At 39.5% G+C, this 26,883-nt stretch overlaps 1 protein-coding gene across 2 annotated transcripts; it reads right to left on the bottom strand.

Annotated features, from left to right (window-relative positions):
• Nucleotides 1-48: 48 nt before the first annotated feature.
• On the bottom strand, nt 49-26,360 carry trim9 (tripartite motif containing 9). 2 transcript variants are annotated; one of them, XM_060872723.1, is made up of 11 exons: nt 25,448-26,360; nt 11,927-12,022; nt 11,626-11,748; nt 9,992-10,102; nt 9,116-9,269; nt 8,856-9,001; nt 8,220-8,358; nt 6,605-6,643; nt 6,040-6,343; nt 2,789-2,951; nt 49-2,549 (listed from the first exon to the last, which is right to left on the bottom strand). In XM_060872723.1, the coding sequence occupies exons 1-11, from the start codon at nt 26,285-26,287 to the stop codon at nt 2,472-2,474; spliced, it is 2,193 nt and encodes a 730-aa protein (XP_060728706.1). In that variant the 5' UTR covers nt 26,288-26,360; the 3' UTR covers nt 49-2,471. The 2 variants fall into 2 exon arrangements, with proteins under 2 accessions (XP_060728706.1, XP_060728707.1); XM_060872724.1 differs by lacking the exon at nt 6,605-6,643.
• Nucleotides 26,361-26,883: the final 523 nt, after the last annotated feature.

Raw genomic sequence — 26,883 nt, 5'->3', positions numbered from 1 at the left:
GAACAGATTACTTGACTCAACCCATTTATTGAATATAGTGTACGGTTACAGAATGCACCAAGCGGCAGATAATAATAATAATAATAATAATAATAATAATAATAATAATAATAATAAAGTAATAAAGTTATTGTTCACATTAGGGATTACTTTATGATTAAGAAAGTAAAGATCCCCTGTACAGTCACAGTCCCACACTTTTGGCTCTGTACACAGCAAAACTGGTGTTGATTGAAGGCCTATGTTGTTTGATGCACTCGTTTGTCCACTCATTCATTTGCCTCCTTTCACACCTCAAATAAACATTATAAGATTTAGTTCAGCATTATAGGTGTTCATGCAGTTCTGTAGGTGTTCAAACGTAGGCTTTTTTTTTGCTGTGTACACAGTTCTTTTCATACAACACAACAAAGCCACACTTCATCAGTCCGAAGAGTATCTTTGTATCAGTCATTTGACAAACAGGCTCAGTAATTTATTTTTTAAGTAGGCTACACATGTCTGGTGATGCAAATAAAGGCAGTTATTTCACTGCACCACAGCATTAGCAGCCTGAACCCCTCCACATCTAATGACATGGAGTCACTCAAACATCCACTCTATGGAGTCTAGCACTTCTAGAACATAAAACATATTGCCAGTTTATGAATTACTTTTTTTTTTCATTTAAAGCTGTGCTTTTTTATATTGCAGGTAAATAACACAAATATATCTTTCTATCTATATATAGTACTGTAATTTTCAGACATATAAACAGAAGCAGCACCAGTTTTTCAATAAAGATTAGCAATATGCCTGTACAGCTCTGAGGCAGTAACAAACAGAGGGGTCAGAAAGAGAGAAATGTATATGTGCGAGTGTACTGCTGCTGATTATGTGTGGATTGTGGTGGAGAGAGTGTTCATGCTGTGTGTGTGTGCCTCCATTTGTGTGTGTATATGAATGAGAGTCAGGCTAGTGTCTCTTCATTCCTGTTAAATGACTGTATGACTATACTGACACACTCGTCATTGAAGTCTGTGAGTATAGCATCAAGTCATAATATGAGATTAAAGTTTTATCATAAAGTTACAATTTTTATTTTCTAATCCCTTACAAATTGGCATTAGCAGTTATTGGCAAATAGGGTGCAGTATGCGTTGTATGAATTTATAATGTGTGAGGACAAAATGTCCTAAAAATTTCTTAGCTTTCTACAAAAAAGAAAGCACATTAAAGGCCATGCTGACATTTCAGTCAGGGTGTGAATTTCTTATTTAACACATTATACTGAACTGACTGCACATAGTCCAATTATAATGGTAAACCGCATTGTATAACCTCTACAGATTCATAATTTATATCTGCACATATTCACTTTTGCACAGATCCATAATACAGTATATGATCAGTGATAATAATAAGTATAAAATCTGTCTGGTGACTCTAGTTTATAGGCTTGTATGACCAGAGCCATATGTTTTTATGCTTTAGCACCAACTATAATAATAATAATAATAATAATAATAATAATAATAATAATAATAATAATAATAATAATGATAACATTTTCTAAACCTGTGAATTTTTTTTTGGTGAGAATGATGTAGTTGATCATATTAATGAAGTTATAAGAAAAGGTAGAAATGCTACTAACTTTAACCTTGACCAGCAGGGGGCAGTGGCAACTTTTCATATAAATTCATTTATTCATTCATCCATCCACTCACTCACCCAGGGCCACGGTGTATGACCAGTGTTTGAGCAAAAATACTCCCTTGATGTGATGCCAGGACACAATGTACACATACCTTGAGTAATTTTGGGACAATTTACCTTCTGGCATGCTATAGGGAGGTTCAGGAAACCTTGAAATATGCAAACCCTCACACAGACAGTAACCCAAGGTTGAGTTTGAACCAGGCACACTGGGCTACAAGGTGGCAATGCTACTCATTGTGCCCTTTTCATATCACTTGAGCTTTGCATATTGTTATGAATTTGCAAGTATGCTGATCTTGCTCCTTTAGCTGATGAAATGACCAAATGACTAAATGGAGTAGATTAGTGGAGAAGGAATGAGAGGCAAGTCTCACATTTGTAGCATAACATCAGTATTTTGTGTGGGAGGGAGAAATTCAACATTTTTTAAAATCATGTTTTCAACATGTAGTCTAATATTCTTAAAACTACACATAAAGTCTCTGGCTTTTGGAGATGACAAATTGAAGTGAACAGCAGTTTTTGGCTCTCTTGCTGCCTCTGCTTGTCATAAAGTAAATTCATTTCATTTGAACAGCTGTAACTAGCAGCTAAGCTTATTAAAAAGCACTGAACTTCTAAACCAACCCAGAATTTCACATAAACGGCTGAAAACTGAATATCAGTGTAAATCCTATCCATCATTGTATGTGTGTGTGAGACATAGATAGAGAGAGAGAGAGAGAGAGAGAGAGAGAGAAGAATGAGTGAGAGAGTTGTTATGTTGGACTTCAGCAGACGGAGCCCGAAGGGTCTGACTCTCCTAGTGTGTAGAAATCTGGAATGGGCAGTCCAGTATGAAGCGTAACCTACACACACACACACACACACACACACACACACACACACACACACACACACACACACACACACACACACACACACACACACACACACACACACACTACTTAGGAGAGGTGACTGTGAAACAATAAATGCTCTTTATATCTAGGATTAATAATTTTCATCAGTTTAATCATTAGTCATTACAATGTGTTTCTGGCTGCTATGTGTCTGTTGGTTTGACTTTGTGGCTGTTCTGTGTTACCTGAACATTGCGGTTGAGACTAATGGCAGGGTAGTAGAGACCTTCGAGTGAATCGAAAGCCACCGGACCTTGTTGCTCATCATTGATAAGAAACAACAGAATTCCCCGGGTGAAATCCAGCAGAACTCCCACTGTCGCTCCCTTACCAATCCCTCCATCCGTTCTAAAAAAAAGAGAGATTCTGAACTCAAAGCCTGGCCACATGCACAAATAAATAAATTCACATGCACTAGAACACTCCTGAGAATATACTGTATGCAATAGTGCTGATCAGAATAGGTTTCACAATCACTATTAAATATTCAGAGGCAACTGAATGTTTAAGACCTCGTGATCTTTTACTTCTTTTTTAAAAATCACTTGATGTACAAAAGACAAGGTATTTAATGCATATTTCATTGACAATTATGTATAACATTTCTAATTAAATGCAAATCTACAACCCCTGGCAAAAAGTATGGAATCACCCCTCTCAGAAGATGTTCATTCAAATGTTTAATTGTGTAGAAAAAAGACAAGCACATATATGCCACAAAACAATTTTCACTCAACAATCCAAACTTCTGGCTGTATAAAAAACTTAAAAAAAAAACAAAACAAAGAAAGAAAACTATAGTCAATTACAACTGTTTTTACGGATCAAACAGAGGAAAAAAATATGGAATCACACAAATCTGAGGAAAATTATATGGATTCACCAAATAAAAACACTACTAGTACTTTGTTGCACCACCTCTGGTTTTTATAACAGCTTGAATTCTCTGAGGCATGGATTTAACTAATGTCAAACAGTATACTTCATCAATCTGTCTCTAGCTTTGTCTCATTGCAGTTGCCAGATCAGCTTTGCAGGTTGGAGCCTTTTCGTGGACCATTTTCTTTAATTTCCACCACAGATTTTCAATTGGATTGAGGTCCGGACTATTTGCAGGCCATGCCATTGACATTATGTGTCTTTCCTGTAGGAATGTTTTCACAGATTTTGCCCTATGGCACGATGCGTTATCATCCTGAAAAATTATGCTACCATCACCAAACATCCTTTCAATTCATGGAATAAGAAGTGTCCAAAATCTCAACATAAACTTGTGCATTTATAGAAGATGTAATGACTGTCATCTCTCCCATACCTTTACCTGACATACAACCCCATATCATTAATGATTGTGGAAATTTGCATGTTTTCTTCAGGCATTTGAAGAACGGCACCAAACAAAAGTTCCAGCATCATCACCCTGCCCAATGCAGATTCGTGATTCATCAATGAATATAACTCTCATCCAGTCATCCACAGTCCAAGATTGTCTTTAGCCCACTGAAACCTTGTTTTCTTCTGTTTAGATGTTAATGATGGTTTTCATTTGGCTTTTCTGTATGTAAATCCCATTTCTTTTAGGCGATTTCTTACAGTCCGGTAACAGACATTGACTCCACTTTCTGCCCATTTGTTCATGTTTTGTTGTGCATTTTCTGTTTTCAAGGCATATTGCTTTAAGTTTAAGTTTTCTGTCTTGGCGCTTTGATGTCTTTCTTGGTCTACCAGTACGCTTCCCTTTTACAACCTTTCCATTACATTTGTACTTTGTCCCGAATTTAGACACAGCTGACTGGTTACAACCAACATCTTTTGCAACATTCCGTGAAGATTTACCTTCTTCGAGAAGTTTGATAATCCTCTCCTTTGTTTCAACTGACATCTTTGGTGTTGCAGCCATGAGTTATGTCAATCATCTTGGTTCAACACATTACTAATGTGTGCAAGCACTCTTTTTTAACTGCAGACTAATGGTGATTCCATATAATTTTTCTCAGATTTGTGTGATTCCATATTTTTTTCCTCTGTTTGATCTGTAAAAACAGTTGTAATTGACTATAGTTATCTTTCTTTGTTTTTTTTTTTTTTAAAGTGTTTTATACAGCCAGAAGTTTGGATTGTTGAGGGAAAATTGTTTTGTGGCATATATGTGCTTGTTTTTTTTTCTACACAACATTTGAATGAACATCTTCTGAGAGGGGTGATTCCATTCTTTTTGCCAGTGGTTGTATATTAACTAATTAAAACATAAAACTTATATAACTCATAAAAATGCGCTTATTAAAGTCACCTTTTCTGTGATTGGATCTCAAATGGAAATCTATGGAGCATACAGTGCAGTACATTAGCTATTACAATATATAATCTACATATTTTAGGTACTGCTAAACATGTACTGTATATCCCTCCATATATTACTATACAAGCTCAATATATTATCAGTATATCATAGTGCATTACATAGTGTCAAAGGTTGTACAAAGGTTTTGATACAAATGCAATTATTTAATTATTAATTGATCAAAGCAAGCAGAAAAATGCCAAAACCAGAATGTCAACCACACCAAAGGTTTGTAATCCTCACTGGCAGAAAGCAGAATTGACTCTGCACTAATATAGAGAATGTCTGGGTTATTTAAAGCTATTAATGCCATGTGGAACTGGTGTAGCTGATTTGTAATCAGGGAACTGTGAACGAGGAAATGGGTCATGTGACGAATTGGGTGCCATGGTCTGTAGTTCATTAGCTGAGACAGTTGAGAAATGTTTTTCCTTGTTATTGAGTGATGCAGGTCATGACGAGATTCATTGAGGATCTCGGAAAACATGTGACACATCACTATGTAGTGCACTACTAAGTACAGAACATGTGCTTCAAGCATAAAAGTGTAGCTTTCTCTTATCCCTTTCATGCACAACTTATTTTTAAACCATATCCAGCTTCTTTACATGTTGTTATTGCATGCCATAATTTTTACTTTTTCTAAATATCACATGAGGAATACCATAAAACTAAAAGGATAAGATCATTTAAATTCTTTTTTCCAAATGCTAGAATATGAAATTCTATCATCTAACATCCAATTCAAATTTTAAATACTGTGGATGAACCAAATGTGTACAAGATGTCATTTTTTAATAGCAATAAAATCAATAGCAAAGAGCATGTCAGATATTCTTGACATGTATTTTGTGTAGAATGCTTCTAAAAACGTCCAGAATATGCTGCTTTGAGAATCGCAATCAATGATTAATGATTTATAAACTACAGTAATTCTACAGTATTAGTTTAAGTGATTTGTAATTTATGCATAAGGGTTGACATGATTCATGAAAAGGATTACCTAAAGGGCTAATTTATACTTAAATGCATGCTGATGTTAAATCACTAAGTTCATAGCTAATGTACCGAAACATACACAACCTCTTAGCATACCTGTTGGTGTGGGAGTTGTTGTGCATAAACCAGGAGCGGTTGTTGTCCACATACATTGCCCAAGCTTTATCATCCTTTCCCAACATCACGTCTTTCAGCACGTCACCACGGGCGATCCCAAATGCAGGGTCCGGGTGATTGTCATAACGATCTATGGTCATTTCCCAGAAATGTACACCACGGGAGAAGGGTGTGTTTCCCATGACAACACGATCGTCATAACTGTTACATGTGACTGTGAGGTTGTCATTAGACAGTATGATGTCTGGATGGGCTGATGCAGGGTCAAAGGTGAACCACGCAACTGCAAGAAGGAGTCAAACAGACACCCATACACAAGTTACGTGTTGTCGAGGGCTTAGTTTTAACACATAATTACACTAGATGAGTAATTATGGATTTGAATGCCACTGATAATGATCAGGACAGTCCAGTGTGACCTCACTTACACACAAACAGAAGGCACATACACAAACTCTACAACAAAGGAGCAGAAATGTACAGGTATGAATGTAGCGATGAAGAAAAGGAGGGGGCAGATTGGTGTTAAGAGAGCCGTCCATACCTGTAGCTAGAGTGTTAATATCACATGAGGCAAGTCCAGCTGAGAAAGAAAGAGACAGAAGAAGGGAAGGGGAGAAGGTGAGCAGAAGGGAGGGGGTGGGAGTGTGAAAGAAAGAAAGAAAGAAAGAAAGAAAGAAAGAAAGAAAGAAAGAAAGAAAGAAAGAAAGAAAGAAAGAAAGTAAAAGAAAGAAAGAAAGAAAGAAAGAAAGAAAGAAGTAGAGTGATAGAAAGGAAAGTGATAGAAAGGAAAGAGAGGGAGGTAAAGCAGCTGATCAGGGAAGCTGGATCTGCTCAGTGACATATCACCTCATGCATGAAACTGTCATAAAGCCTTTAAAATAATTGTATAACTTTAATTTATTAATTTGTTTGTTTGTTGTGGGACTGAATATTCTACTTATGCATGATTTATGCTTGGTCAGACAGGAAATTTGGAGAAGTCACTTTCCACCACAGATGTCAGAACAAACACAGACTGGAACGCAGTATACTGATTACACTGTGTACTGGGCTCATTAATGTAAGTGGACAAAAACTGGCATGAGCTGTAATCCTAGATTTCTCACAGATAATCACATTCGAAAACAGAGTGTCTAACATACAGACTGAAGCACTGAATTTTCTAGTCCTTAAGTCCTTTAAATTCAAACAAACTGAGGCTAAAATATATCTTATGGAGTCTGATTCCTGATCAGTGTTTAGGGACAACAGGGCATTTTTCTTTGTGTGGGCAATTTAAAAAATTTAAAATTTACCTGCAACAAAGCAGGAAACAATTAAGTGTAAAGATTTATGATTTCCTGGGAAATTGTAAATCACCCAGTGGGCACAGAGAACTCAGTATAATTAGGGATGCATATAATAAACATTCATGGTTGAAAAGTGTATTCCAGCAAATTCTTTCATTAATTAAAAGATAAATCCAGGCAGATCTATGCAAGAACTGCTTGAAAGCTGCAGGTTTGAACTTCACAAACCTGAACTTTAACTGTGAATGCATTCTGATGTTTCAGATTTTAAAGGAGAAAGAGTTTATAAATTGCTTGTTTGGTATCTTCATTTTTTATTGTAATTAATAAAAGATGTCATTTGTTAAACAGATATCAACAACGAATGCTTTCAGTTTATTACACTGACTCGCTTATTTGATGGACAGGCTACAAAATGTATAATAAATATTCATTTTGGGCGGCTCTCTGAAGCTCTTCTGATGAGGCGTAATCCAGACTTTAAAGGATTACATTTCGCAGAAAGGCTCACTTGAATAAACATGAACATTAGCTATTAGGGACCACAAGCTCATCTGCATCATTCTAAATGACCCCAAAAGACTGCATAATTCTAAATCCTTATTTTTTTGTTTTTGGAAAAAGAAATCTTCCACAAATAAAGGCTTCATTACAGCATTTCTAAAAAAAAAACTGTATGTAGGTATATGTAATGTAGCTTAACAGCAGTACTAGTAATAAGAAAAAAACATGCTTTAGCCTTTTACAATCCTTTAGATTCTACTTACTGAACACCATCCGGCTCCCATACTTATAAAAAGCCAAGCATATCTAATGGAAAAGAGGGTGTTTGTGTATGCAGAAGCACAAATGACTTAGGTCACTTACTCTCAGAAGTCTGCATGATGAGTGTTTTGCTGTACTGTCCCACTCCGCTGGAATTAAAGGCTTTAACACGAGATTTATATGTACTGTTGAAGTGAAGTCCGTCCACTGTGCAGATCGACTCTGGGCCAACGTATACTTCCTAAGGAATGAGACAGCATTATGTAATGCAGGATATGCTCATCTATAGGCATAATACTTCCTGTGGGGCTCACATTAGGGGTATAATTAAGACTCTTGTGAAGTCATAAAGATCATGTGTAATGGAGGAAAGAACAGCACTTATAGTTCCTCAGTCATCCTTTGTAAAAATAGAGCAGAAATCAGAACACAAGGACCTGGCTGCCTAAAAAAGAGCTTGGCCTGTTTAGAAAGGGATAAAGGGAGCATGTGTGTGTGTGTGTGTGTGTGTGTGTGTGTGTGTGTGTGTGTGTGTGTGTGTGTGTATATGTGTGTGTGGAGTAGCCTACTAAAAGCGTATTAATAGAATACTGCAGTAAGACAACATGTATATCACAAAGAAGGCCTGAGACAATAATAATTCTTTCTAATTATGTGTATATGTGTATGTTCAGGTGTATTTGTGTTTTTCTGCACGTTTGGGCCATATATGTATGTGTGTGGGCGTATAACACTCACTCTGAATTGCCCTCCGCTGCCATCATCCAGCTCCAGTATGTATCCATCTACAGCAATGGTGGAGAGAGGAGGCTGTTTCCATGACAAAGTGGCACTGTTGGTCTGGCTACAACACTCCTCCAGCTGTAAGATTGGAGCTGCAGGTACTGTACATGCACAAACACAGTCCTGTCAGTAAACACATACATCTCTGGTGATTAAATATATGATTAATAAGATATACATGCACACAGACAACTATGCTTCATGATAATTGATACCCTTCATTTGTACGAAGTCAAGCTGGTGGATAGTTTGTAGTAATGGGCTGCTGTCCAGTGTCAGGTCAAAATCACTGGTCATACGTGGCGTGAGTGTGCCCTTACCCCACTGACTCTCAGTCATATGCACCCTACGAATCAGTGCATCAGAGATCTATACACACAAACACACACAACACACAAATACCATTAAGTGCACATGCTCTGTCAGGCGAAACACATTAGCTAATCAATTAATCATGTGCATGGTTAGATGGCTATAAAGCCACTGTGTGTTGCTGATTAACACTGTTCTATAATGATGTTTTAATGATCAATTTCATAAGGCCAGTTATTAGTTTTTTTCAGTGTTAATGTTCCCAAGAAATGTAGCATTTTAAGACAAGTTTCAGTTTTTGTATTCATCTTCAAAATGAAACAGTGACCATGCGTGTTTAGAAAAAGAGCTCAAATTGTGATAAATTTATAAGTATTCTTTCAGATATGTGAGGGCAGAGCATTTTTGATCTGCTGCTCATTCATCACAGAGCATCTTAATATGTATAAAAAGATGAGCTTGTATGCATGAGCTAAAAGGTGCCTGCAATTGGCTAGTTTAGATAACATCCTATCCACTGATTCCTCTAAGACTGCATTCAAGAAATAACAACAACAAAAAAGAGCCACCTTAGAGGTATGAAGAATGTGTGGATAATAACATGACTGGATCACCCAGAAAATTAAGCTCCACATAGTCTGAATACATGGAAAGATTCCTGTGTATCTAGTGAGGTATCTTGAGAACTTCAGCTCCTGAATGCAGTACAATGTGTGTAAATTTTTATATTTTTTATAATAATGTGTTGTCTATAAAGATGCAGGAGAAGGCTAGGTGACCTGCAGGAAGCCGCTGGGGTCGTTTTCTTTGATGACCTCAAGACAATATTCCATCAACCCTGTCGTCTGCCGCAACTTTACAGTGCAGTGAGAGATCTGATCACGTACCACCTGACAGACAGGCAGACAGATAGAGAGACAGACAGACAGATAAAAAGAAAAGATGATTAACACTCAAGGGTTATTGCACAAACTTGGGTAAATATTCTCTCTCTCTCCTCACACTAAATCTTTAGCCACTAGATTTATCTAAATCACTCTGATAAGTCTGTTTCTTTCCCCTGCTGTCAGTGGTGCTGAGGCTGAGTTGCTAAGCAACAGCAGGAAAGGCTATTTGCATCCTCTGTGAGCAAGCAACATGCATGTTTTCCTTTTGTATGTGTGTGTGAAAACCCTTCAGTTTTAATTAAACACGAGGATACCCTAAGGAAAATAATTGATAGCATGCATCTTGATAGAAATCGTGACTGTGTGGGTGTGGGTGTGTGTTTGTGTGTGTGTTTGTGTGTGTATGTGTATGTTTGTAGCTTTTCCTCTCACTTCAAACACAACACAATCCTAGAAAACCAACATTTTGGTAACCATAGCAACAGAGCCATAGCTCCATGGAAACCCGAGGCAATAGAAGGCCTGCTGCTTCATAGTTTGAAAGATCTCAGTCTAATGCCTCTGGTATCCACACAAAATACAACCTCAGGCACTTTACTGAGAAATCACAAGGTCAGGTGTACTAATCTGTCTGTGCCTGGTTTCAGGTTTAATTTGGTCACCTGCTTGAATACAACATGTGTTATATATGTAACTAGCGTAGGAATATAAAGGTGCACATTTCTTCCAGAGATTTGCAACTGAGGGGATATCACTACAAAAAAGGGAGGCATAAAGAGTGAGGCTGGTATTCTGATTGTTGTACTAGATTTAGTGCCAGCCAAAAAATTACCAATCAAGTTTGTGCTTAAGCAGCTGTAAATTAGTGATGCGTATTGCACAGAGCTGTGTGGGCAGTGTTGCCATGGCTTACATTTTACAGCAGAACTCAGACCCTGTTAAATAGCTGGGAAATTTTTTTTCTAATTACTAAAAAATAATTCAAGACCACTTTAGGATTTCAGTGAATTCACTATTGCCATTTGGGCTGATTTTGTCACACAGATCTGGCAACCCCATTCAAAGCACATAACCTACTTCACCTTTTTCTAAAAATGGTTTCATGCAGGTATGATAGATTAATACAGCTTGTCTTTTCCTTAGGGTTAAGACAGTTAAATTGTTTTATTTAATTAATGACAGACCTAGCATATCAGCCACATTAATTTTTATTTGCAATTAATCTTAGCAAACTGAAAATTACTGTCTGACACATCGGTGCACATTTTGCAGCTGCAGTCATGTACATCTGGTCCATCGTGTTCCACAACCCCGAACAGAAGGCAAAGCAAAATTCAATTCATCACACACAGCACAAGACAACAGGAAACATTTCTTAGGAATGATGATGACTGTAGCATAATAATTTCAGCACACTGTAACAGCATCTCACTATAATACATGTTATCACCAACATACTGCTGCTGAATTATTGATAAGAAATAATTGTAGCTATAAAGTTTGTGTATGTGTGTTATTGTGTTTACCAATAGTTTGTGTTCGTGCTCTTTAGTCACTCTGGCCAGTAACTGGGCTTTCCGGCGGTTCAGAGCATCAATCAGTGCGTCACACTGAGCCACCAAGCATGCTTCAAATTCAACTCCATTCTCCTGTAATGCATACACACACACACACACACACACACACACACACTCTGTGACTCTAGAAATGCAGCCTAGAGACAGGAATACATGTCAATGGCAGTCAGTGTAGTACCTTCCTAACTACATGCTTCATTTCCCTGGACCCTCTTTTCCACTCTCACATCAATATGTTTGTGCTGATTACCTGTATGTGCTGCACCATGTTTCTGAGCTGAACAAGAAACTCTTTGGCCTCAGTGGCACGATCAGACAGGATGTTCAGTGCCTGAGAGAGCTGCCCCTAAAGAGAGAAAGAAACAGATAAATAGTAATAATAGAGGCATAAGATAAATCAGTTCAAGTGTACAATCTCAAATAGTAGACTCTACAGCTGCCAATTTATTCAGGCTTTAATAAGTGACAAACATAGTTTGTTAAACATAATCTACAATACTGCTGAGCTTAGCTAAATTCGTTTTAAATTGAATCTTATACAATAAACCACAAGTGTTTAATTTCATATCTTTTAACTGCCTGGATGAACACAGTGCTAATTACAAGATTTACAATTCAATTCATTCACCTGTGATAGAGAATACAAAATAATTATGTAGAATCTAATAAAACATACTTTCTGTTGATTTTATAAATATAATATGTTATAACTATTTTGGTTCTGGATGAATAATTGTAATGATAATCATAATTTCAATATTAAAATCACACAACACTGTTTGGCATCAACACAGCTACTGTAACAGAAAAAGTGAGAGCAAATGAAGTACAAATATGAAGGAAACGATTTAGCATGTGTGTGTGTGTGTGTGTGTGTGTGTGTGTGTTTTGTATGAAAGCAGCTCATGGCTGAGTGAACAGGAAACAGAGCATATGAGACTTAAGTGACCCTGGAATTCCTGACTGTGGGAAGCTCTAGGAGTGATGTGAAACACAAACATCCCTTCAGTGCTATGGTACCAAAAGAGAGGGATTTCCTATTTGACCTCTCTCTCTCTCTCTCTCTCTCTCTCTCTCTCACACACACACACATCTGCACACATAAAATCCACACATGTTCAGTGACCACATGCGCCAGACAGTAGAAACCTTGGAAAACAATTCCTACTACATCCCCCAATGTCATTAGCCAGTTATTTCAACATTTCGATAGATTTTTATTAAACTGACAAACAGAAATCAACTTCAAGATATCAATTACGACTGTTACCAGAAAAGTTGGGCACAGTAAGCAAGGCTGAAAAACACACAATAAAAAAACACCTTTATTTCCAATAATGAGAGTATATATGTACAGAACAATCTATAAACTAAAATACAATTCCAAATGGATATTTTTAAATAAGTGCTAATTTCTGGTTAGCAAATAGATAGATAGATAGATAAATAAATGAATGAATGAATGAATGAATGAATGAATGAATGAATGAATGAATGAATGAATAAATAAATAAATAAATAAATAAATAAATAAATTTAAAGTATCCTAAAGTAAATATGGATTGGTATGATTACATGCTCTTAGAAGCCTTTTTTTCTTGCACACTGGCCTATTCCCATTAGGGTCAGAAAATTAGAGTGCTTAAGAACCATGCTCCAGGGCCAGCAGTGGCAGTTTGGTGATGCTTAGATTTAAACTCATAACCTTCTGATCAGTGGAGCAGAACATTACACAATGAGCCTCTGTATGTCTGCTATACACAGTCCAACATGCTGCCTAAAAACAGGGCAGCATGAAAAACAAAATGTTTCTCATTTTTCTTTTTTTTTTTTTATAACAGTTGCAATCTGTGATTGAGGATACCTTATTAAAATGTTTATAACTATAAAATGTTTTCTGTAAACATTAAGATATTTATCAGCTGTTTCCAGATATTTTTAAACTTAAACTACAGTTTTTGCTGACAGTTTTAAGAGACATATATTTTTACGCATATTATGCATTGCAATAGAAATAGAAATCTCTTTATGTATCATGAGATTTTTTTCATATGGCCAAACCTTATTCCACACAAATCCTTTGGCTCTCTGTATGTCCATTCCAACTTCCCTATTCCCTAAAGCACCACTATTTCTATTTCTAAAGCACTGCATATTATAGCATATACAGTAATACTACACAATAGCATATAATACTATACAATAGCATATAATACTAATACAATACTAATTGTATGTCTTCTAAACTTTGGTGTGCACTACTCTAACAACAGCACTTAATGTCACATTGATGAACCAAAAGAAATAGATTTGCATTAAAATGTGAAAATACATAAATAGAACAAAGATATGAGGCAAAAAACAGCGGATCAGTGTTTGACAAGGAAACTCATACATAATTATAATTGCACTAAAACAGTACAAACTGAGTCGGTTTTCTGAGAAAAAAAAAAACTATAAAAAAAAAAAGAAAAAACAGCACAACAACACAACATAGGCTATGATCTTAATTTGGACTTCTTTTATAGCTAACCACTGTTTTCTTACCAAAACAGATCTAAAAAGCTATTCGAGCAATTTAAACTAAAATCTCTTCACCACATGGCTGTTTCCTCTTTCAGAGAGCCAGGTCAAACTCTGAAAATGTTCACATTGAGTACTGCCAACAGTGCAGTGTTATGTCCTACTCACTTTTTTGTGAAGTGGATAAATAAACCATTGCTACAGCTTCCTTTAGGTACTGAAATATTTTATGTCCGTGTCATTAAATCAAATTAATATAAAATTACATGCTTGCCACCATGACCTCTTACCTCATAGAAAAGAGATGAAACTGTGCGTGTGTGTGGGTGGGTGTGTTGCTGCATCAGCACAGAGTGTGCAATAAGATAAGATTGTATCCCTCAGGTACTGTTAGCTGTTGCTGATGGCAATAAAACTGTCATTAATGTAGAACTCATTCTGGCATCATCTCTCATTGTTTCATTATGTGGGTGACAGAGGGTGTGCAATTTGTGAAAGAGAGTGAAGGGGTTAACCTGCTGTGCATAAATACCTCCCTGCAGGGCAATTAGGCTCATTTAATCCTGCTCCTTTTATTTTGCTGCCGAGAGTAACGTAGCGAGTGGGAAGATGACAGAAACTGTCAGAGCTGATAAATCTGTGCATGTCGCTTCAGCCTCTAAACACTCAGCCAATCATACAGCACCTCCTTCCTGCAGTCGCTTCTTCTAATAATATAATGAACAATTCCACGGTAATGTAATTTGTTTTAGGAATGTGGGTAATTTGATAAATTCCTAGCTAGCTTTCCTTTATCACACAACAGCTCTTTTCAAATGTTAAAAGATTATACATAATAGTCATTATTGAAGAACCAACCGCTAGACACAAAGTCCATGTACTGTAATTATACAGTACATTTTGTAGCTCAATCTATTTCATTGCTAGTAACAGACTGTAGCTAAATCAAATAAAAAGGTTTATGAATCAAATGTCAGTGAAACAATACTAAGACTACTTTCACACATACAGTCACACACTGTGTCAAACTGGAGGCCATTTATTTTCAATGAGAGTTGGCAACCTCCTCGAACCGCCACCTTATTGTGGTGGAGGGGTTTGCATGCCTGAATGATCCTAGGAGCTATGTTGTCTGGGGCTTTCTGCCCCTGGTAGGGTCTCCCAAGGCAAACAGGTCCTGGGTGACAGGCCAGACAAAGAGCGGTTCAAAGCGGGCTCTGGAACCCAACTCCTTGAGAGAGGCTGGACTCTCTACTACTCTGGAGTTGCCTGCGGTGAGAGGCGGCGGGCTGGTGTGGGCTTGCTCATAGCCCCCCAGCTCAGCAACCATGTGTTGGAGTTCACCCCGGTGAACGAGAGGGTCGTTTCCCTGCGCCTTCGGGTCGGGGATAGGTCTCTCACTGTTATTTGTGCTTACGGGCCAAATGGCAGTGTAGAGTACCGGACCTTCTTGGCGTCTCTGGAAGGGGTGCTGGAAAGTGCTCCGACCGGGGACTCCATCGTTCTACTGGGGGACTTCAACGCTCACGTGGGCAGCGACAGTGACACCTGGAGGGGCGTGATTGGGAGGAACGGCCCCCCCGACCTGAACCCGAGTGGTGTTCTGTTATTGGACTTCTGTGCTAGTCACAGTTTGTCCATAACGAACACCATGTTCAAGCATAAGGGTGTCCATCAGTACACATGGCACCAGGACACCCTAGGTCGGAGGTCGATGATCGACTTTGTGGTTGTTTCATCTGACCTCCGGCCGTATTTCTTGGACACTCGGGTAAAGAGAGGGGCGGAGCTGTCAACTGATCACCACCTGGTGGTGAGTTGGATCCGATGGCGGGGGAGGAAGTTGGACAGACTTGCAGACCCAAACGTACTGTGAGGGTCTGCTGGGAACGTTTGACAGAGTCTCCAGTCAGAGAGATCTTCAACTCCCACCTCCGGCAGAGCTTCAACCAGATCCCGAGGGAGGTTGGAGACATTGAGTCCGAGTGGACCATGTTCTTCACCTCCATTGTCGACGCGGCCGCTCAGAGCTGTGGCCGTAAGGTCTCCGGTGCCTGTCGTGGTGGCAATCCCCGAACCCGGTGGTGGACCCCGGAAGTAAGGGATGCCGTCAAGCTGAAGAAGGAGTCCTATCGAGCCTGGTTGGCTTGGGGGACTCCGGAGGCAGCTGATAGGTACCGGAGGGCCAAGCAAGCTTCAGCCCGGGTGGTTGCGGAGGCAAAAACTCGGGTCTGGGAGGAGTTCGGTGAGGCCATGGAGAAGGACTATCGGTTGGCCTCGAAGAAATTCTGGCAAACCGTCGGGCGCCTCAGGAGGGGGAAGCAGTGCCCTGCGCACACTGTTTACAGTGGGAGTGGGAATCTGCTGACTTCGACTGGGGACATCCTCGGACGGTGGAAGGAGTACTTCGAGGTTCTCCTCAACCCCAGCGACATGTCTTCCATTGAGGAAGCAGAGACCGAGGGCTCAGTTGTGGACTCCTCGATCTCCCAAGCTGAGGTCACTGAGGTAGTTGAGAAGCTCCTCAGTGGCAAGGCACCTGGATGTTGTGGGGTTGTCTTGGTTGACACGCCTCTGCAACGTCGCGTGGAGGCTGGGGACAGTGCCTCTGGACTGGCAGACTGGGGTGGTGGTCCCTCTGTTTAAGAAGGGGGACCGGAGGGTGTGTTCCAACTACAGGATGATCACACTTCTCAGCCTCCCCGGAAAAGTCTATGCCAGGGTACTGGAGAGGAGAATTCGGCCGATAGTCAAACCTCGGATTCAGGAGGAACAATGCGGGTTTCGTCCCGGCCGTGGAACACTGGACCATCTCTATACCCTCGCCAGGTTGCTGGAGGGTTCATGGGAGTTTGCCCAACCAGTCCACATGTGCTTTGTGGATCTGGAGAAGGCATACGACTGTGTCCCTCGTGGTGACCTGTGGGGGGTGCTCTGGGAGTATGGGGTCCGGGGCCCTCTGCTAAGGGCTGTCCGGTCCCTATATGACCGGAGCAGGAGTTTGGTTCGCATTGCCGGCAGTAAGTCAGACTTGTTCCCGGTGCATGTTGGACTCCGGCAGGGCTGCCCTTTGTCACCGGTCCTGTTCACTATCTATATGGACAGGATTTCTAGGCGCAGTCGGGGGCCGGAGGGAGTCCGGTTTGGGGACCACAGGATTTCGTCTCTGCTTTTTGCAGATGATGTTGTCCTGTTGGCTTCCTCAAATCAGGACCTTCAGCGTGCACTGGGACGGTTTGCAGCCGAGTGTGAAGCAGCAGGGATGAGAATCAGCACCTCCAAGTCCGAGGCCATGGTTCTCAACCGGAAAAGGGTGGCTTGCCCTCTTCAGGTTGGTGGAGAGCCCCTGCCTCAAGTGGAGGAGTTTAAGTATCTTGGGGGTCTTGTTCACGAGTGAGGGAAGGATGGAGCGGGAGATCGACAGGCAGATCGGTGTATCTTCTGCAGTGATGCGGTCGATATACCGGTCTGTTGTGGTGAAGAAAGAGCTGAGCCGCAAGGCGAAGCTCTCTATTTACCAGTCAATCTACGTTCCTACCCTCACCTATGGTCATGAGCTTTGGGTCATGACCGAAAGGACAAGATCCCGGATACAGGCGGCTGAAATGAGTTTCCTCCGCAGGGTGGCTGGGCGCTCCCTTAGAGATAGGGTGCGGAGCTCGGTCACTCGGGAGGAGCTCAGAGTAGAGCCGCTGCTCCTCCTCATCGAGAGGAGTCAGCTAAGGTGGCTCGGGCATCTGTTCCGGATGCCTACTGGATGCCTCCCTGGGGAGGTGTTCCGGGCATGTCCAACCGGGTAGAGGCCCCGGGGAAGACCTAGGACACGCTGGAGGGACTATGTCTCTCGGCTGGCCTGGGAACGCCTTGGTATTCCCCCGGAAGAGCTGGAGGAAGTGTCTGGGGAGAGGGAAGTCTGGGCGTCCCTGCTTAGACTGCTGCCCCCGCGACCCGGCCCCGGATAAGCGGTAGAAAATGGATGGATGGATGGAGTTGGCAACTTCTGCCGACATGAACACCAATGGCTGCTAGCGAATAGATGTAGGTGTGTCCAGTTAAGTGACAGAGCTGAGAAAAGTTTATGCAAATATGCACTGACTTGGTGTAGCGATTACCAACGGGAGTGAAGACAATAGATCACACATCCTCCATGTCAAAAAGCACACACTGCTTCTCCTTTATCATGGAAGATATAATGCATAAATACACTGGTGAATTTTATATACAAGTGCTCTCCATCCAGAAATTTTAATTTTAGCACAAGAAAATTTATTTTGAATGCTAGTTGTTTCACCTACTGTTAAATGTTATTAATATAGCAACCAGCAGTAAAAACACCTACTTTACAGCGATTTTAGCAAATGGAAACCTAGAGAGAAAAAATCAGTGTATGTGTCAGTGCTAGAAACTGGTTTTATGTTCCTAATCTAGTTTGCTCTGTTATCCAGTGCAAAAGTCACTGTCACAACACAGGCTGATTGAAAATTTCAATGATTTATCCGACATAAACAGTTAGTGACAGTAACCCAAATCAGACTTCTCACTTTCATGTGGAAACTTTGCTGGTCTGGCAGTACCAATATGGCATATTGCAGGCCTGAGGCCTTAGCAAAGATTCAATCTGTTTAGTAGAGAAAGCCAAGTGAGCCAAATGTCCATGTTTTAAAGTGTGTGTGGCACGAAAACTGTCCTGAGTGATGTTTTACAGTTCTGGATGGTACAATTTAATCATAAAGTGGAATAGGACTCATCCACCAATCGGGGGTTTTTATCTTCTGAATATATTTTCTAAAATTATGTTCCTAAATTGGGTGAATATTTGTGATCTGTGTAGAATAAAAATCCATCCATCTTCTGTACCACTTACCCTTTGCAGGGTCGTGGGGAACCTGGATCCTATTCCCAGGGTCCTTGTGCCCCAAGCATTCTTATCATTAAGCATAATATAACATAATATAATGATAATAATATTTCTTTTTGTTATTATTATTAGTATTAGTATCCATTATCTTGAATATCTTCTTCCTCTCCATAGTGCTTTGACATCACATCATAGTACCTAAACTTTTGGGCTACTATTGGTTTTTCTAATGCAAGGTTTTTTTTTACTGTAACACCAAGGGAATACCAAGAAAGTAGAAAGATGAAATTGAAGTGTCACTCATGCACTTTCTCAGTTTGAAGACAAATAATGATCTCATGAACACACAAATACACTATACCCTACTACTGCATCATACAACCGGTATCAGTAATACTGTGCAATGATGGAATCTTTTTCCACTCAGGAGCTGGAGCAGGAGCTGTGCAACTGTGTGGGAGGTTACTATTCTAAAGGCAATTTACTTCCTCTCAAAATGGCTGTGAAGCAGAAGATAATGACACTCATAAAGCTCAGTATGTGTCCTGCGTTCTGCACTGAGAAGGTTGTTCCTGGCTCTGCAGTCATTCTGCAGATGTCTCAGCAGCACAGTAAAATATATAAGATGTAGTTAAAACAGCAAAATGACTGAAAGAGTTGAAACAGCCCCCTAGCCATTCCCTCTAGGTGTTGAGCATGCTATCTTCTTCCCTTCATCTTCCCCATCTCTTTTTTGTGTTGCTCTGTCCAGAACCTGGGGCTGCTTCAATCTGACCTAAATATTCCAAAGCAGTCCTCAAATAACATTGAACATGCTCTCTGAAATGCAGAATACAATGGCAATGGTGATGCAAAAGCTAGAGAAAAAATAACCATGAGGGAGAGATAGAGTATGCTGTGTTGGTCTCTTTTTTTTGCACACAGTCTCCTTCATGTTTCTTAAGAATAACGAGGATGTGGTGTGTATATTCCTGTGTGTTAGTGTGCATGTAGTATGCATGGGAGATTTTTGCTATAAACTCAGTGTTCAAATCATGGAATGAAAAGAAGCCAAAAATAAAAGAAGAAATTTAAAATATGACATTGCTCACATTTTTGTACACCATCAATTGCCATCATTTAAGATATTTTAAATTAAGCAAATATGCAAAAGATGTCATGGAAGTGTGTTGCATTATAAGACCTGATTTATTAAATGATTTGCTAAATGTGTATATACAAACACCAAAAAACCAAATGCTATAACACCCAAAAAAACATGAATGAACTCTAACCCTAGGTGTTTTCTATTTGAGAAACAGTGTTTTGTGTAATACTGCAATTACCAAAAACATACAGGGTGATGTCAACACAAACATATTGATTTAGCAGTGGCAGTCACTGCTTAGGAGTGAAGACCTAGTATGCAATTTAATACAACTAAAGGGCAGGTGTTAAATTTGCACAAGCCTATATCTGCCATTTGAAGATTAAAGCAAAGGCATTATTTTATTTGTTTATAAAATGTATTACTTAATATTACCAGTAATATGGAAGTTGGTCTTGCATCAGATATATGACATAATCAGACATCTAATGCAAAAAGCATTAAAAAACTGTTTACAGGTCTTATTTACATTTGCCTTCATGAACTGAACACACAGTCATATCTACAATTTTTTTTGTGCATTCATACATCAAACAGTGTGACTGACAATCACTGAATTTGTTAGACATAATCAATGCCTTTTAATATGTCTCTGAATAGTCACTAATTTAAACTGAAGTTAAAGTTTATAACAATAGAAGACAAGAAGGGATTTTTACAGAAAAGCTGGTTCTTTTCATTCAGTGAAAAATTCAAGCACTGCAGAGCTTTGCAGTGTCACAAGAACAGTTGAATTTAAAATCAAAAAGATGAATGAAAAGGTTTTAATTACTAAACTAATTAGCCAAACCAAATTAATTTTAATAAAAGTATATATATGTGGTGCCATACAAAAAAAGTAGGGTTGTAGTATAGTTTAATTCTTACATTTATTTGTCTGTATTAGGTAGATGAAACAGATAAAAGATGTCCATCATGAACTGGATCACACTTTCAGTTAAACCTCGCTTGGAGAAAAAACTAAATGTATACATACATACATACATACATACATACATACATACATACACACACATACATACAGCTATGCTGAAATAAAACCAACAACGGGGATCATGATCTCTACTACAGTACAGAACTTGTTAGTGCTACATTATAACACTTGACTACAGCCTACACAATGTATATTTTTGATAGTGAAAGTGCTACAGGCTTCCACTCTGTGGCTATCACTTCCTGGCATTAGCATCCACTAGAATAAATTACACTTTGGTCAAAATCTCCCTGTTGTTTAGTGTCACTGCTCCCTGCCGCCATTTTTAAGGTTTAATCTGAGGTTTTTCAAAAACAGATCCATTTCTGAGTTATTGCCGTATACCCACTTCTTATGATGACTTTGGTTAAAGCATTTTATAAAGTATAAAGATAATACTTCTCATCATACAATAACTACCAGCTATTGTATTTATTGTATGCATTAATAGCTTTAATCCACATTAGCCCAATGTTTTCAGATCATTCACAAAATCAAACCATGTCATGGATCCCTATAGTAAATCCAATGCAAAGTCTACACATTAGCTCCTGCTTACTTTTTCCGATGGGAATCTGATACATCACCATAACAACAGGACCCCCACACAAAGGATCCCATTGTAGGTACAAGCATACACACAGAGACACACACTCAGAAATGCACACCATAGATACAGAGTAACAGCTGTGTAACCCTGTGTTTTCATCAGAGATTTCATCTCACTTTGAAGGCTTAGTTTTCCCAGGTTATATGGATCCCACACCCCATATATGTACACCACAATGAACAACACACACACACACACACACACACACACATACGCACACCAACTCTTGTGTTGCCTCCTAACCTATAAGTTACAGCCAAATACACACAGTTGTGGTGCACACATGCCTGGTTGGGAAGCTTGCAATGCTTCTATATCTGTTCATTTTACCTCCTACACATTTTCATATTTTTGGCAGAGAATATTCCCCCTCCACACACACACCACGTACAGACTTATCCCACGCACATTCTGTCTTTTGAATGAAAGTTTTTTTGTCTGATGCTCCTTCTCTTTCAAATGAGACGTACAATAAAATTTCTTTCAGACATAGAGTCACTGTTAAAAGATTTAGATTATGTTTCTTCAAGAGACTGCTTAAAAGCTGAGAAAAGACTAACAGGAACAGAAAGATTTTTGTCCATGTAATTGTGATCATTCTTGTCAGTCCCTTCAATTCAATACCTCACTGCCAAGCTTGGTTCTTCATTGCTACTATAACCTTAGGCTCATCTGAAGCATTGGGCTTATAGTAAACACCAAACTTGCCTTTACAGATAATTCTGCTCTCAATATTCCTATGTATATGCAAACAAATATGTTATTATTCAGTAACTTCTAAATCTAGGAAAGCTGTTTAGATAAGAGTGAAGGTCTGAAGTCTGGACAACTGGAGATTAAAAACTAAAAGCTTGCAGATGATCCAAAATGTCTGTGTCTGGTCTTCAGAAACCAAAATGAGCACAGGAGCCTTCACTCTACTGGCTCCCTATAGCTGCATACATTATGTTCAACACATGCTTGGCTATAAAGTAACCATGGGAACTTCATCCACCTGTATGGAGGCATTCATTAGTGCTTTCATTCCAGTCTCCAACGTTTGTGTGTGAAGAGGTATTTGTGTTACCACCATCCAGTACTAAAGGAAACAGTTTAAAGCCAAATTATGTTATTTTTTATGGTGTAATCTACAGCCCAACTTTTGTACTGCTTTTGTACTGATTTTTATTAAGTATTTTTTTGTAAGGACTTTGCAGTGTCCTTATGCTTTAATGCTTTAATAGTGAGAGGTTAAACTGTAAGCTCCATCATAGACATTTTCAATCAAAGTTTCCAGGATGGTTTGTGATTTCTTATAACATGACAGGCTGCATTTTTTTGACCTATTGATTAAAATAAGGCTACGAGTGATCAACTGTTTGAGAATCAGTGAACTTAGAATGATAACAGGAACTATTAGTGAACAAAACATGCTGTGTTCAGTAATTACAAAAAAAAGTTAGCTTTGCAAATTATTATTGAGTAAGAAAAATAAAACACTGTGGGAAATGCTACAGTTTAGAAGACAATCAACTCTCTACTTCACGTTGGAGCACATCACCTGTTTGCTTGGGATGATCTTGGAATAGAGGATTTTTTATGGTGTAATCTACAGCCCAACTTTTGTACTGCTGATTAAATTAAAAAATTCTCTCGCATTTCCCACAGTGTTTTATTTTTCTTACTTAATAATAATTTGCAAAGCTAACTTTTTTTTGTAATTACTGAACACAGCATGTTTTGTTCACTAATAGTTCCTGTTATCATTCTAAGTTCACTGATTCTCAAACAGTTGATCACTCATAGCCTTTTTTTAATCAATAGGTCAAACAAATGCAGCCTGTCATGTTATAAGAAATCACAAACCATCCTGGAAACTTTGATTGAAAATGTCTATGATGGAGCTTACAGTTTAACCTCTCACTATTAAAGCATTAAAGCATAAGGACACTTCAAAGTCCTTACAAAAAATACTTAATAAAAATCAGTTTACAAAAAACAGATTGCATGAGCAATCACACATTTTAGATCTTTTTATGCAGAGCGTCTGTGTATAGGTTCTAAGTTTTAAGGATTGATCAGTGCTGTGATATTCAAAACAAGTTTCTTATCTATCCCCCGTTTATATGTTAAGCCAGGCACATTGCACTGTACCATACAATTTTAGCTAAAAACACATACTTCTACTATTATTGCTACGAGTCATATTATTAGGTAACATGACTCCCATTTGCTGTTAAGCTGATCGCTTTGTGACCGATGGTTATGGTCCTCCTATTTGCTAGTGCTTCATTCAGGAAGTATCTTGTTACACATCAGCAGGTGGATATTTATTTATGCATTGTTTGTATCAGTGTCAAAAACTTGAAAAACGAAATGGTACAAGTGCGTAAGTCACTTCAGATCAATGTGTCTAACAGACAGATGCATGTATATGTAAATTAGTGGGAGTTAGAGATATGACATGTTTCCCCTCTCCTCTCTCTCTCTTGTTCCAATACAGTAAAAGAGCATTCATTTACTGCTGCCTGCCAAAACATACATGCCTTTAATGTCACTATGGAGACTAAATCACACATCCCTTTAACATTTCCAAGGAGAATTGCAGTTCCCTTAGGGAACAGGTAGAACATCCTAATAACGATTTACTTCTTCCACATAAGCTACATGACTCAATTTGATGGCAAAATAGGACACCGTTCTGACATTGACCCTATTGAGTAGCCAAGACTTTGCTCCCAACCTGAACCTAGCTTAGTCTGTGATTTGAGTGTACTAAATCAGTCACAGGATATTTATAGAAAATAAGTGATGCATCCTTCACCACAGTGTCCTGTTCTGCCTGAATTACAGCCCGCTCCGTTTTTACTTGTGCTTTGAATTTTAAACAGATCAGAGACGCCACTTCTGTTCTTCTCTGCCATGTTTCCATCACGATTTTTTAAATGGTCTAAAGACAGAGACGCCATGACTCGTTACTCACCAATGACACTCTTACGTACAAGTGCTCATAGGAGCCTCTATAAACATTTTGATTTGTGTTTGAGGAATTCCACATGATAATGAAAAAGTTGTATGTTATTACTGCGTTACAGTTATGCTCGCCTTTATCCCTATTCACTTGCTGATGTAACACTGATAACAAATTTTTGATTGCTATCCAATACAAGATGGATATGACTGTGGCGGCTTCTTAGTAACAAAGCCAGCACTCTGGAGGTTCTGTTGCCAAGTTATGCAGACCATCATATAGCATGATGGCATTAGGCGTAAAAAATTTTTTTTTTCTAGTGCCCCAGTAGAGATGGTTTCCTGTTTCAAAATCTAACACCTTCATGTACTAAAAGAAAAAATAAATAAATAAATGAATAATTAATAATAATAATAATAATAATAATAATAATAATAATAATAATAATAATAATAATAATAATAATATAACCTCTCGTGTGTTCTGATATTGATCCATTTTTAATCAGAACCTCTCATGTGTTCTGATATTGATCCATTTTCCAAAATAGAAATACATATGTGTTAGATATATGTTTCAATATGAATTCAGTTTAGTAGGGTTCAATTGTGTGTAACTGGCCTTAAACATTACGTGTTAATATAATAATGTAAGTGTTAATTCACTACTGTAGATAAAGGTCATTTTAAGTAAATGTCCCTCTCCCTCACCTTATGCAGCTTCCACATGGCTCCTAGTGCTTTGACTTCATGAGCGGAATGCTTGCCTTCTTCGAGACACTGGTAACACACGGGTGTCTTGCACTGAACACAGTACATACTGAGGTTCTCCAGTTCATGCTCGGTGCAGGTGGAGGTTTTGCGCGGGCTTGCGCGCCGGCTTATGCGTCCCTGCGCGGGAGGTACGAGGCGGTGTTTGGCGAGGGGACCTCGCGGTGGGTGGCAGCGCAAGCGGCACGGGTCGCAGTAAAACACGTCGCACTGCTCACACATCGCTGTGGCTTCCCGTGGGCTTTTCTCACACAGCTGACAACGCAGAGCTGCCGCCTTGCTCTGCTGATAGCGGTCCACAACGGCTTCGAGCACCCGGTTTTTGGGGAAGCCGCGTAGTCCACGCTCGTCCAGGGTCAGGCTGCGGTGGCATTGCGGGCACGTCAGGCAGGCGTTGCGCGGAATCGGTGGTGTGCCCATGGGTTGCGGGAGCAGCTGGTGTTGAGGTTGCGGAGGGGGAACAGCAGCAGGAGGGAACACACGCACTCCATTAGGTGACTTCTGGCAAGGGGTTGTGGGTGCGCTAGCGAAGCCGCCGTAAGAGCCGTAGCCGCTGTCCGACTCACTGTACAAGCTCATCTTGTCCAGGTCCAGGTAGTCATAATCGGAAGGCGCTGAGCCGGAGGCGCGCCCGCCCTGCGGAGACTCAGCGTCCGGCGTCTGCACCAAGATGTTACGAGCACAGGCCAGGCAAATGTTGTGCGAGCAGGGCAAGATGATCGGTTCGCGGAAAAAAGAGCCACACACCGGGCACTTGAGCTCCTCTTCCATTTCATCCATCTTCAGGTTTAGCTTTGTTAGCAGCAAGAGGAAAAATAAATCTCAGTTCACCCTTAAGCAACAAAATCTTCGTTATCCTCTTCAGAATGCACAAGCAGAGCGTCAGGAGAGGTGAATTTATACAGGGGGCGGAGTCAGGTTCGGCAGCATCCACAGCCCATTCGACGATGCACCTGCCACTCATAGAGGGGGGGGGGGAGGTTACATCTAGCAATCTGGAGTCTCTCTTGGCAACTCTTAAATGTTGTATTTGAAATCATTCAGAAAGCTACAACCTACAATATTTAATTAAAGGATAATTTTGTCCTTCTGTGGAAACCCAGAACCCTAAAATGGAGCAGGGGTTCCCTGTAAGGAAGCGTTTACTTTAGAATCCCTTTAGAAAATTTGAATCATGATCCTTCAAAACCCCTTGAGAAGCCCCTTTATCTAAAAGTGCGTGGTAACTATGGTAACTGCTGTCTATCTATTTCCATCTTCATCTTCAAAAAATCTTTGCTTTCTCCCATTGAGTTAAGCCTTAAAGGCACTGTGTAAATCCGGATATAAAATACTATTTGAGTGTAATTACCCAAAAAAAACCTTTTCTCTACATA

Source organism: Tachysurus vachellii, chromosome 6, assembly GCF_030014155.1.
Source record: "Tachysurus vachellii isolate PV-2020 chromosome 6, HZAU_Pvac_v1, whole genome shotgun sequence".
Classification (NCBI taxonomy): Eukaryota; Metazoa; Chordata; class Actinopteri; order Siluriformes; family Bagridae; genus Tachysurus; species Tachysurus vachellii.
Note: the sequence above shows the minus strand (reverse complement) of the source record. Positions and strands in the feature narration are given on the sequence as shown.